Below are 11,687 nucleotides of genomic sequence, written 5' to 3' on the forward strand. Positions count from 1 at the left end.
ACAGTAACAGCCAACATGTGCTAAATGCCCCACTGTTCCTTCACAGAACTCTCCAGACTCAGAACTGATAAGTGCCGTGCTCCAAAGGCCAGGCACTTTGTCTGCCACCGCCTCAAATTGCCTATATTCTTTTATCGGAGTTCCACATTCCTTAAACTCTATGAAAAATTCAATGGTGAGGCCAAACTTAAAAGACATGCACCCTTCTTGGAGTTACTAGTCCAGTGTCTCACTAAGAGTGACTAGTGCTTGACTATGGGTGTCCGCTAGGTTCCAAAGAAGCACCGCAGTGTGTCACCCAATCTGGTCCCAAGGCTGTTGATGACAGGTTGGAACAACGGAAAGACCCTACACTGGTCACTACTCTCTGGTGCCTTGTAGGCTAAAGGCACCTGGGGAGGTGGCAGTAACACAGAAGGTAAGAGGCATTCACACCGCGGGTCACTTAGTCCTATCAACTGCAGACACGGGGCCACAGCATCCTCGGACTCTGACGCTGAATCTAACTTCATAGTGCCCCCACCCCCTTCAACCCCTGCCAGGGTGGTAGCTCACATTGCAACCTGTGAGTCTGCAGAACACCAGGGTCCTGAGCTAGAAAAGAGAGGTAAGGTGGGTTTCAGATTATACCAGTCCGGCCCCACACCTCTAGCACTCCCATTTTACAGTCCAGGAAAAGAGGCCGCATAACCACACCCTGCCATGTGCTGTGTATCTTGCCCAAGTGTGTGCGCTTCCAGTATAGGACGCCCAGCATGACTGTAGGAGGAGAGCTCCTGGACTTCTGCCCAACAATTAGTACCAGAAGCAGGGCTCCCAGTCCTGCCCCTCCCAAGTGCATCTCAATGGGGTGAAGAGGGGTACCTATATCCCCTGAATTCATGTATCAGCTATTTGAAGCTGACAATCACGGTCCTGGGACAGGCTTTATAGAATGGCCACAGTGATGGAAGGTCAGAAGCCCAGGACGGAATGGGTACCAGCGATAGCCAAGGGAGCTCAGAGAGTCCAGGCCTGGACTAGATGACAGGAAGGGGAGTGGGGGGGGGGGCGTTGCGGACTAGGCCGTGGGAATAGCCCTGATGCTCCGGCTAGGAGAACCAAAGGCCTGGGGGCACCACAGCGGGACGCCTCAGTCCCCGCCCCCACCGGCCGCTCCGGGTCGCGCGTGGGCGCGGCGGGCGCCGATTGGCTGGCGGGCGCGCGGGCGGGGCGGGTGGTGGCGGCGCGGAGGGGCGGGTCACCCCGCAGCCGGCCTCGGCCTCCACCGCTGGTCGCCGCGCCCCGCCCGCGCGCCCGCCGCCACACGTCCCCCGCCGGCGGCCACCATGAGCACAGGACTGCGGTACAAGAGCAAGCTGGCGACCCCAGGTGAGCCCGGCGCCTGTCCGCGTGCCCGCGCGCGCCTTTGTCCCCGCCGCCCGCCCGCCTCTCACCGTCTGTCTCCGTCTCTCCCCTGCCCGCCGGCCCGGACCCGCCCGGACCCGCCCCGCCCCGGACCACGACCCCGGACCATGCAGAGGACAAACAGGTACCGGCGCCGCGCCTCTCGGCTGGTGGTGAGACCCGACCGGCTGTCACCCATTGTGGCACCGATGCCGGTGGCGCCCAGGCGTGACCCCGCCCCCGCCGGCCGTCACCCAGCCCAGTGGCGATAATCGATTATCTGTGGGGGCAGCGCCGCCGCTCCTGGGGCTGCGTAGGGGAAGAGTGGGCATCGCGCCTGGTTCCTTGACATGCATAACAGGGGCCTAGGCATCTTCTCAGGGTCGAGGGCCTCTCTCTTCTGGTCCAGAGCCAGACTCTCCTTCCTAACCTGACCGAAGGCCACGTGCTGGGGGTCCAGGGTGAGGCTGTAGTTATGACAGGCCAGGAACGGAGGGAGGGGTCCTCCAGTTCCCTGAGCCGCACCATGGGGCCTCTGCTTATCGCACTTCATGCCCATGCATCTTTGTGCTTCTCTCTCCCGCACATAAATTCATGCTCACTAGTCCTTGGCAGGGCCTCTTCCAAGACCTGGAACTTCCAAGGCTCCTTATCTGAGTCATCCCAGTGCCAGCACTGGTCCTCCAGCCCTGAGTACAGCTAGGCTTGTGGCCTTCCAAAGGACTAGCCCGATGCCCATCCCTATGAGAGTGTCCGACTACTGAGAAGCTGATCTGGGTACCCTGTGGAAACCCAAAGGAGCTGAGGGTTGTGAAACCAGAGTGGTGTGCAAGTGGCTGTCCTCCGTGGCTTGAGCTAGGCCCTGTTTGAAGGAAGAAAGAAAAAAAGGGGGGAGCCCAGCCCTGACACCAGAAGACCTTGGCAAGCCTCACTGTAGATGGAGGGTCAGCCTCTAGCATTGATACCGGGTGGACCCCAGAGTACTAGACCAGAGTGCAGTGGGCAAAGCAAAGGCAGCTGGCAGATGGGGTCAGCTGGAGTCTCCTGGCAGGGACATGCCCCGCCCAAGACTGATGAGGCTCACTGGGAGGGGCTCCCCCAGGAGCCTTCCTAGAGAACTGCCTCCCCATCCTCATCCCAGCAGGCCAGACAAAGCCTGCTAGGGACACACGCCGCCTGACTATTGTGTAAGGGAGAAGGAAGGGGCTAGAAACTAGGGAGGCAGGGATGGAGGCTTCTGGAAAGTCCTTCACGTCTTGGGTACCTGCTCCTTAGCATCAGCAGTGTTCGCTGTCCATTGCTGCCCGGATGGAGACCCCCCTCCCTTCCGGCTGAATTATGAGCCCTTCAGTTAGAGCCAGCCTCACACCATCCCCTAGTCCCAGAGCCAAAGGGAGAGAGCACTGAGTCAAAGCAGATGGACAAAGCCCCCAGAAGAGTGCCAGAGTTGGGGTGCTTGGGCCTGGGGGAAGCAGCACACAGTATCTTCCGTGTTTCTGTGGTGTACAGAGACAGGGCTTAACCAGGCTTCTTTCTTACTCTACGAGGGGAAGGGGGTCAGAGCTGCAGTCTGTGTGGAAGGGGGTTGTCTGTCTGCCCTTTGCCTCCACACCCCTTCTTGGACAGTGATGAAGACTCTGTCTGCTATGCCTACTTAGAATTCTAGGACGGAAAAACATCAAGTGTCTCATCCTCACGAAGAGGTGGGCACAGCTGTGGCATATGGCATCATATCCCTGAGGAGTATGTCTTGAGTCTCGGGGGAATAGAAAAAGGGCTGTGCAGAGCACCCCCTTCCTTAGGGCTTCTCCCGGAAACATGCAGGATATGACAGCTTGATTCGGCCATACTCGGGCTGTGGATGGGGAGTAAGACCCTTGCTGTTTGACCTGGACTTCCCCAGAGAATGTACCTTCCCAGTAGACAAGTCGAGGGGCAGTTTAAGACTAACTAGCTCTGTTCAGCATGAGGGTGTGGCCCAGGCCACGGCTGTCTGTATGATCTTCCAGAGATGCTCTAGATTGGAGATACCACCTGTCTGGGTGGAGGCCAGGCTGAGAGCTGTGTCCACAGCAGTCGGAGCAGGGAAGGTGGGTGGATTCAGCCTGGAGGCTTCCTGCAGGTCAGGCAGGAGCCAGTAGCCACTCTCTGGGAGCCAGAACTTAGAAGGCCGCTTCTCAGCCCTGGGATGAATGGCTCTCCTGTTCCAGTTGTGGGCCCACCCTCCTCCCCAGGTGCCAGCTGTCCTCGGGCCCCATAGCAGACCCAGGGTGGAGGCCCCTCCAAGAAGCCAAAGGGCAGAGCTTTCCTAGACAAGGGGTGGGACCTGCACGAGAAAGGGAGAAAGGGAGGGAGGTCTCCCTGCCCTTCGGCGAGTGGGAACAGTGACTTATCTAGTTTCTTGCCTCCTGGGGCTGGTGTGCTCTGATTCTGGTGGGGTTGAAATGAGGAGAGAGGAAAGGTCGGTGGCTCACAGAAGATGGCTTCCAGTTCATCAGCACCCTGTGATTCCAGGGACACGTGATTCCTAAAGTAATGGCATGTTGTGGCCAGAGGTTTTGCCTAGCTGTGGCCTGACCAAGGTTTCCAAGCTAGGAAGGAAGAGGGCTATCTAAACTCTGACCACTGCATCCCCTCGCACCGTTTTGTTTTTTATTTGTTTGTTTGTTTGTTTGTTTGAGATAGAGAGTCTCAATGTATAGCTCTAGCGGTACTGGAACTCACTACGTAGACCAGGCTGGCCTCAAACTCACAGAGATCCGCCTGTATCTGCCTCCTGAGTGCTGGGATTAAAGGCGAGCACTTTAAAGGCTACTCTGACTGGCCTCCCCCACTATTAACCTATGCTAAGCAGAGGGGAGAGGCAGATCTGGGACAGGTGCTGGCAGGACTTAGTATGGAAAAGGTGAACTCTGTCCTCAGCGCACATGAAGATGCCACGCGGGAAAAGAATTCCCCCAATCACAGGCACACACACACACACATGCGGATGTTAGGAAAGAGTGAGCCCCCAGGTAGTGGGGATGGGCGTGTCCGTGGGTTGTTTGGTCTCCATGGCACGGTTCGGGGGGGTTTCGGGTGAAGTGCGAGGGAGCAAGGTGTTGGCCGGGGCTGGTTCCCGCGCGGTTGCGCGTGGGTCCGGAGCGTTCTGCAGCGCCCTCTGGTGGGCGGCAGCCGCGCGGTGTTCGGGAGGCAGGTCCGCGACCGCAGACAACTCGCCTCTCGCCTGCCGACGGTCTGGACCCGACCTCGGGTGCCACGGCTGCGCTCCGGGTCCACGCGGCGCCCCCGCCCGCGCGCCTCTGCTGGGCCCTGCCCTCCGCAGCCGTTTTCTCGAGGCTCCGCCTGCGGCCCAATTTCCAAGCGACCGTTTCCCGGCGACGGCGGGCGGGGCGGTCCCCACCACCGCTGCCGGGAGCCCGCTAAGCCCCGCCTACGGCTCCAGTGCGCGAGCTACTGCTGAGCCACAGCTCGCTTCCCTTGCGCTGAGACAGGGGAATGGCTCGCACGACTTCTGAGGTCAGCGGCCTACCAGGTAGGCGACGCTCCCTCTTCCGGTCTCAGTTCTCGTGTCTTCAAAACCTGAGTCAGAAGAGGGCTTAAGAGCAAATTTACCCAGCGCGAATCTCTCGAGATCGCTGGCCCCGACTGGCCTGACCCCGGTGTAGGGTCGGAACAAGGCCGGCAGGGCCCGCAGGGTCGCCACGATGGACTCACTGGCAGCACCCCAGGACCGCCTGGTGGAGCAGCTGCTGTCGCCGCGCACCCAGGCCCAGAGGCGGCTCAAGGTGTGTGTGTGGAGATAGGGTGGAATGTGGGTCATGTGTGCACGCTTGCTTGGCCAGGATCCTCCGGCTACCAGAGAAGGTGGCAGGGGCTCCCAGGGCAGATGTCCACTAGAGATGGGTGCAGGCACCGCAGACCCTGCGGCGGGGGAGGCTCGGAACTGCAGTCTATAAATAGCCCCTGCTCGGATGCTGCTGTAGGAACCACCACCCCCAAACTTGGATCTGGGCCAGACAAACCACCCACCCTGGATACTCTGGGGATAAGGTCTGGCTGCTTCCTTCTCTGGAGCTCCTTGAATGTGTCTGAGGAGTCTCAGTACTGACTCCCACCATCCACCTGGGGGGACACCCCTGTGGGGCTGACATTCCCTCTTCCCCACCCTAGTCTCGGGTCTCTGCTGAGGCTGAGGTGGGGGTGCCTTTTCCTGCCACCCCCTCACCTACCTTCCTCCTTCCGGCCTTTGCTTTACAGCCCTTACCCTATTTTTGCTGATGAAATGGCCCTTGCTAGGGGCTGTGCTATTTGCTCATCTGAGCCACATAAGAGACAGGGCCTTGGGCTGCTACCAAAGATCTAGGACGTGCCCCTGACCTGCCCCAACCCCACCCCTGCCCTCAGGACATCGACAAGCAGTACGTTGGCTTTGCCACACTGCCCAACCAGGTGCACCGGAAGTCAGTGAAGAAGGGCTTCGACTTCACCCTCATGGTGGCTGGTGAGTGGTCAAACTTCTGGGTGGAGCCTCTGAGGCCATGGGTCAGCCCAGTCCAGATCTAAGTTGACTCTTTCGCTGTCCCTTATGGCCAGGTGAGTCCGGCCTGGGGAAGTCTACTCTTGTCCACAGCCTCTTTCTGACTGACCTGTACAAGGACCGGAAGCTGCTGAGTGCTGAGGGTGAGTAGCCTCGGTACAGTCCTCACCCATCCACTCACCCCTGCCCTGAGAAACCCCAGAGGGCACCCTATCACTCTGCTTGAGGCATGGGTCCCTATTTGGGGATGAGGAGGAGTGGTCCAGAACAGAGGCCAAGGCACCAGGGTGGGGAAGGATAAGGCTCCTTGCTGCCCAGAGTGAAGGGGAGATGGCCTGCATATAGGGCCTTTCCCTCCTCTGCAGAACGGATCAACCAGACAGTCGAGATCCTGAAACACACCGTTGACATTGAGGAGAAGGGAGTCAAGTTGAAGCTCACCATTGTGGACACACCCGGCTTTGGGGATGCGGTGAACAACTCGGAGTGGTGAGGAACAGGTTCTCTGCCCCAACCGCCACTGCCTAGCAGCTCTGGGAACTGGCTGGAACTGGCTTCACTCTTCCTCCACCTCTAGTTGGAAGCCCATCACCGACTATGTGGACCAGCAGTTTGAGCAGTATTTCCGCGATGAGAGTGGCCTCAACCGAAAGAACATCCAAGACAACCGGGTGCACTGCTGCCTGTACTTTATCTCCCCGTTTGGACACGGGTGTGTGGCAGTCCAGAGACCCAGCTCAGGGTGGGTGTCCCTGCCCTGCATCACGGCCTTCCAACAATGCCTGTCTCCACCCTGTCTCTGCAGATTGAGGCCAGTGGATGTGGGTTTCATGAAGGCTTTGCATGAAAAGGTGAACATCGTTCCACTCATTGCCAAAGCCGACTGCCTGGTTCCCAGTGAGATCCGGAAGCTGAAGGATAGGGTGAGTCTTCTATAGCTAAGGGGGGCCTGGCCAAAAACTCCAGGGGAGCTGGAGTCTAATGACTCTTGCCCAATTACTGCAGATACGGGAGGAGATTGACAAGTTTGGGATCCATGTGTACCAGTTTCCAGAATGCGACTCAGATGAAGATGAAGACTTCAAGCAACAGGACCGGGAACTGAAGGTGAGCACATAGCAGAAGGGGTGAGGGCAAAGGAGGTTACTGGGGCAAAGCACTGGAGGCCACACAGACCGTGGGAAAGGGTTAGGCACCCAGGTCCAGCATGATCAAGGCAGGAATCGTTTGTTCACAGAGAAGAGGGACTACGCCCCCTGCCACAAGGGCTGTACATATACAGGAGAAGGGTCCCTTGCACCCCTGTCTAGTTTGTGGTGGATCACTTGGACCTCCCCTGGGTGCTTACTATACACTTATTGGTGCCATTCTGGCCTGCTTTCCAAGAATCAGCACAGTGGCTCAGAGCTGTATAGAGCCCTAGTTTCCAAGATTCTGAGCTCCGGAGGGCAGTTGCTTTGAATACCTCAGAGGCTAGGAAGGTAATGACTGAAAGCTAAGCCGGAAACTAGGGGCCACTGGGCCAGGAGCGTACACGCAGGGCCATCCACCAGTAAGCATGGTCTTTGCTCTGACCTGAAAAATGGAGGGAACTCCGGGAAGCATCCGGAGCCAGAGAAATGCACAGCCTGGCGGAAGCCCCAAGGCTTTGAGCTATGCAGAGTTTGTGGCTCTAGAGGGTAGTAGAGGCCCCAGAAGAGGAACTATGCGGGTTGGTAGGGAGATGGAGGCCGTGCCGGGATGGCCACTCCCCCTCAGCCTCTGAGCTAGCTTTCTTACAATTCCGGGCTGGGCTGGGTCCTTGCTCCCCTTCCCCAGGAAAGTGCGCCCTTCGCTGTTATCGGCAGCAACACTGTGGTGGAGGCGAAGGGGCAGCGGGTCCGGGGACGACTGTACCCCTGGGGGATCGTCGAAGGTGAGTTGAGGCAGGGGGCACTGGGTGCGGAGAAGGAGGTTCCCCTAGGCTGAGGCCTACCCATTGTCCGCTCCTGCCCCACAGTGGAGAATCAGGCGCACTGCGATTTTGTGAAGCTTCGGAACATGCTAATCCGAACTCATATGCATGACCTGAAGGATGTGACATGTGACGTGCACTACGAGAACTATCGTGCCCACTGCATCCAGCAGATGACCAGGTGGGCCACCCTAGTGGAGCTGACCTTCTCACCCTGGCCCAGGCCCTGGCGCTACAGAAGGCCGCCCTGCCCAACATACACCAGAACTTTGTCCCAATCCCTAAATCAGCCCAGCGCTGGTCTTGATATTGGCAGGAACCGGCCAGGCCTCTCCTATCCTCCTAACCTGAACCTCCCAACAGCTCAGCCCTCTCGTTTCACAGCAAACTCACACAGGACAGCCGGATGGAGAGCCCCATCCCTATCCTCCCACTGCCCACCCCGGACGCAGAGACAGAGAAGCTCATCAGGATGAAGGACGAAGAGGTAGGCAGATGTAGAGGGAGCCATGATTGCGAGTAAGAGGGTAGGAAGGAGAAGCAGAGGGCGGGGCTAGACCTCTCTGGTCTTTTCTCACTCTGACTTGGGTCGTCCCCACCTACCAGCTAAGGCGCATGCAGGAGATGTTGCAGAAGATGAAGCAGCAAATGCAAGACCAGTGACACCCAGCCCCAGACCCACATCGCCAAGGCTAGATGGCCGGTTTCCGGGCTGGCTCCTCCTATCCCTGGATCCCAGACTGTCCTGGATTCTACCCTGGGTTCATCTGGATCTCAGACAGCCTGGACCTAGCCCTAACCCAAAATGGCTTTGACCAAACTGTTCAGACCTGGAGTCACGGAGCCACAGCCCTCAGATGACCCTAATTTATTCTCAGCATCCACCCTTCCCGGTCGTTGGTATCTGCTTCTGAGTGGTCTGAACCACAGCCCCTCCACAACATCCTGCCGCCCCCGCCCCCGTGCGCACCTCCCGCTCGTCTAAAGGGAACAAGTTGTGTATAATCTCCAAGATCTCTCTTCCTAAAAGATCACTGCCCCAGTGGCCTATAAACCAGGGTAGAGGAGGGTCGTGGATGCAGGGTCTTGGGCCTGTTACGCAAGATAATACCGCAGAATGGAATTGGGAGGCCCTCTCTGCGGGTTCCAGTGGGCTACAAAGCATATGCTAATATCCTACTGTGTGCGGAAGTAGGCTCGGCCCTCCCTCACTCTTTAACCACGCTCTGTTCAGGACCAGAGCACACGGGTTTGGAGGCTGAGGCCTTTAGGAAGACCCCAGACCTAGAAGCGTCTAGGAGGAAGGAGGGGGATGTGTTGCGCTAGACCGCTCAGGCCCCTTCCTGGGTCGACCTGAAGGACTCCAGCGGCGGTTGGAACGGGGTGTACCCTATGCCTAGACTACTTTCATCTACCTATAGGTCGAGTTCTCCTCCTCCCAGCAGCTCTGTTGTGCTGGGATTCCAGCCCTTGGCCTCCTCCATCTGTCCACCCGCATGACCCCTCCCCACACACCCCATTCTCCGTTTTGTTTAGTTGTGAATGCCGCGTCCTGTCCTGGGGACAGGAGAACAAAGTTGGTGAACGTCGCAGCGAGTGTCCGAGTGTTCCATGAGCCCCAGGGAGCGGGCGGGGGCGGAAGCCCGGTCTGCCTGCGGGGCCCTGGCGATAGTACCCTATCTGTTGCCACAACGCCCTTGCGCGCCGGCTCAGAGTTATTTCTGGCCTGGTGGCAGAATTGTGGTCTGTTGCAGTCTCGGACCATCGCCACTCCAGAACGAACTGGGCTGCTGTCCTTTCGCCATGGGCTCCTGTGAGTTCTGGGGTTGGGTCTGCAGCTTCCTGGACAGAGAGCCACGTCAGGTGTTCTGGTTTGGGCAGCAACAGGCAAAGGTTTGGGTCAGATTTGGAGGGAAACATTAGCCAGCGTGTAGGGTGGCCGGGGTGGAGGCGCCTGCGGATTCGCGGGATGCTGGCCTTAAGAGCTGGAGGGAACAACGCTGGCGGTCCCGGTGATGCTCGCGGCTCATCCCAGCGCTTCTCTTTTAGGGCCGCGCCGAGCGCTGAGCCTGCTGCTTCTGCTGCTAGCGCGGCCCAGCCTCCCAGTCGCAGGCTGCCCAGAGCCGTGCAGCTGTGCAGGGACGCTCGTGGACTGTGGGCGCCGCGGACTGACCTGGGCCTCGCTGCCCGCTGCCTTCCCTCCCGACACCACCGAACTGGTGCTGACCAGCAACAACTTGACCGCACTGCCGCCTGGGCTTCTGGATGCGCTCCCTGCGCTACGTGTAGTGCACCTGGGCGCCAACCCCTGGCGCTGCGACTGCCGCTTACTGCCGCTGCGCGCCTGGCTGGCTGGCCGCCCCGAACGCGCGCCCTACCGCGACCTGCGCTGTGTCGCGCCTCCAGCGCTGCGCGGCCGCTTGCTGCCCTACGTGGCAGAGGACGAGCTGCGGGCAGCGTGCGCGCCCGGCCTGCTCTGCTGGGGGTCTCTGGTGGCACAGCTCGCGCTGCTGGTCCTCGGGCTGCTACACGCACTGCTGCTGGTGCTCCTACTGGGTCGCCTGCGGAGGTTGCGTGCGCGTGAGCGCGCCCGCGCCTTCCGCGAGTTATCGCTCACAGACCCGCTGGTGGACGAGCAGACATCCTAAGAAAGGACAGACGCAGAGCAACAAACGACCTGCAAACTTTACAGGTCCCTGCTGGAGAACCCTCTCCTTCACCTGGATTTGCCTCGGCCTCTGCCCTTGCCCAATCTTCCAGACCCAAACTCGGCAGGCCTGAATCCACGTGGGGCCAAACTGCTGCCAGCACTACTGGAGTGAAACATCCCTGAGCCTTCAGAGCCTAGGGAGGTCTCCCCCTGCCAGACTCTGCACTGAATAAACCTTTCTCCTCTCCATCTGGCGGTTCTGTACCACCTGACCTTGCCAAATTCCAGAAAGGGCTTGGGGGAGGAGGTTGTTCAAGGGGACGTTTTTCATGCACTGCCAAACTGGCATAGGGCAAACAGAAGCTGGCGGTTAAAATTCCCTCTACCCAGCTGTCTTCGAGGTCATTGGCAGTGACGATGCTGTGGACAGAGAGGTCCCTCTGGCACTGAGGAAGCTTGAAACAGTACAGGCGGGCAGCTTAGAGGAGCGGCTCTTGTGGGAAGCCAGGGCCATGAGAACTTTCAAGGACAGCTGGGAAGTTGAGGTGTGCCTGGCCAGTGACCCCACTGTGTGGACAGCTATCAGAGCATCCAGAGACAGAGGGAGGTTGGGATGACTCGAAGACAGGTGACTGTGGTTTGTGATCCACTGGAACTCTATGGGCCATCTCAGTGGGGAGTTGGCTCTGGAAGGGTAGGCAAGGCCAGGTTACAGAGACATGATGTAAGGGCCTGTAGATATGAGTTCAACCAGTCTCTGAAACAGCCTGGAGTGAGCCAGGCCTCCTCCCATACCCCTGGACCCTCCAAGTGTTCCCATCCCCGCCCACCAAGCCGCAGCAGCCTCAGCCCTCCCTCACAGCACAGGTTACCCCAGTCTCTGCCTTCCTCCATGACTGCCCAGCTGCTGGCCAGCTGCAGCACACCTGCCTGCCTCCTGCCTAGACCTTCCTTAACATATGCTATCCTAGCCTGGCCCAGGGTTTCCTTGGCATCCCTTCACAGCTCACAAGTCTCCTCCTCCACTGCTCTGCTCCGGACAACAGGGAGCTCTCCATTTCCCGGTTTCCCCTGTCTGCCTCCCACTCTGGAGCGGTAAAACCAGGTGGTCTGGTTTCTGTCTGGGTGCCCAAAGGAGCAGAATGGAACCTTCCTCC

The 11,687-nt window shown here is 59.0% G+C and overlaps 2 protein-coding genes across 3 annotated transcripts; both read left to right on the plus strand.

Moving 5' to 3' along the window:
* The first annotated feature begins 1,229 nt into the window (after positions 1-1,229).
* On the plus strand, positions 1,230-9,469 carry Septin5 (septin 5). 2 transcript variants are annotated; one of them, XM_057763995.1, is made up of 12 exons: positions 1,230-1,371; positions 1,521-1,531; positions 5,794-5,890; positions 5,983-6,069; positions 6,292-6,415; positions 6,504-6,638; positions 6,732-6,849; positions 6,932-7,033; positions 7,745-7,841; positions 7,926-8,061; positions 8,265-8,367; positions 8,487-9,469. In XM_057763995.1, exons 1-12 carry the CDS (start codon positions 1,329-1,331, stop codon positions 8,541-8,543), a joined length of 1,110 nt encoding a protein of 369 aa, XP_057619978.1. In that variant the 5' UTR covers positions 1,230-1,328; the 3' UTR covers positions 8,544-9,469. The 2 variants fall into 2 exon arrangements, with proteins under 2 accessions (XP_057619978.1, XP_057619977.1); XM_057763994.1 differs by lacking the exons at positions 1,230-1,371; positions 1,521-1,531 and adding an exon at positions 1,568-5,174.
* Positions 9,470-9,613: 144 nt separating this feature from the next.
* Gp1bb (glycoprotein Ib platelet subunit beta) lies at positions 9,614-10,771 on the plus strand. The gene has a single exon (XM_057763996.1). It carries the CDS (start codon positions 9,896-9,898, stop codon positions 10,526-10,528), a length of 633 nt encoding a protein of 210 aa, XP_057619979.1. The 5' UTR covers positions 9,614-9,895; the 3' UTR covers positions 10,529-10,771.
* Positions 10,772-11,687: the final 916 nt, after the last annotated feature.

The sequence above is a fragment of the Chionomys nivalis genome, chromosome 3, assembly GCF_950005125.1.
Source record: "Chionomys nivalis chromosome 3, mChiNiv1.1, whole genome shotgun sequence".
Taxonomy (NCBI): Eukaryota; Metazoa; Chordata; class Mammalia; order Rodentia; family Cricetidae; genus Chionomys; species Chionomys nivalis.

Bases quoted from the DNA above. Each gene is read 5' to 3' on its own strand.
- Gp1bb (XM_057763996.1), top strand. From the start codon at position 9,896: ATGCTCGCGGCTCATCCCAGCGCTTCTCTTTTAGGGCCGCGCCGAGCG.
- Septin5 (XM_057763994.1), top strand. From the start codon at position 5,094: ATGGACTCACTGGCAGCACCCCAGGACCGCCTGGTGGAGCAGCTGCTG. The intron at 5,175-5,793 runs GTGTGTGTGTGG...CCCTGCCCTCAG, and splicing joins AGGCCCAGAGGCGGCTCAAG to GACATCGACAAGCAGTACGT. The intron at 5,891-5,982 runs GTGAGTGGTCAA...CCTTATGGCCAG, and splicing joins CTTCACCCTCATGGTGGCTG to GTGAGTCCGGCCTGGGGAAG.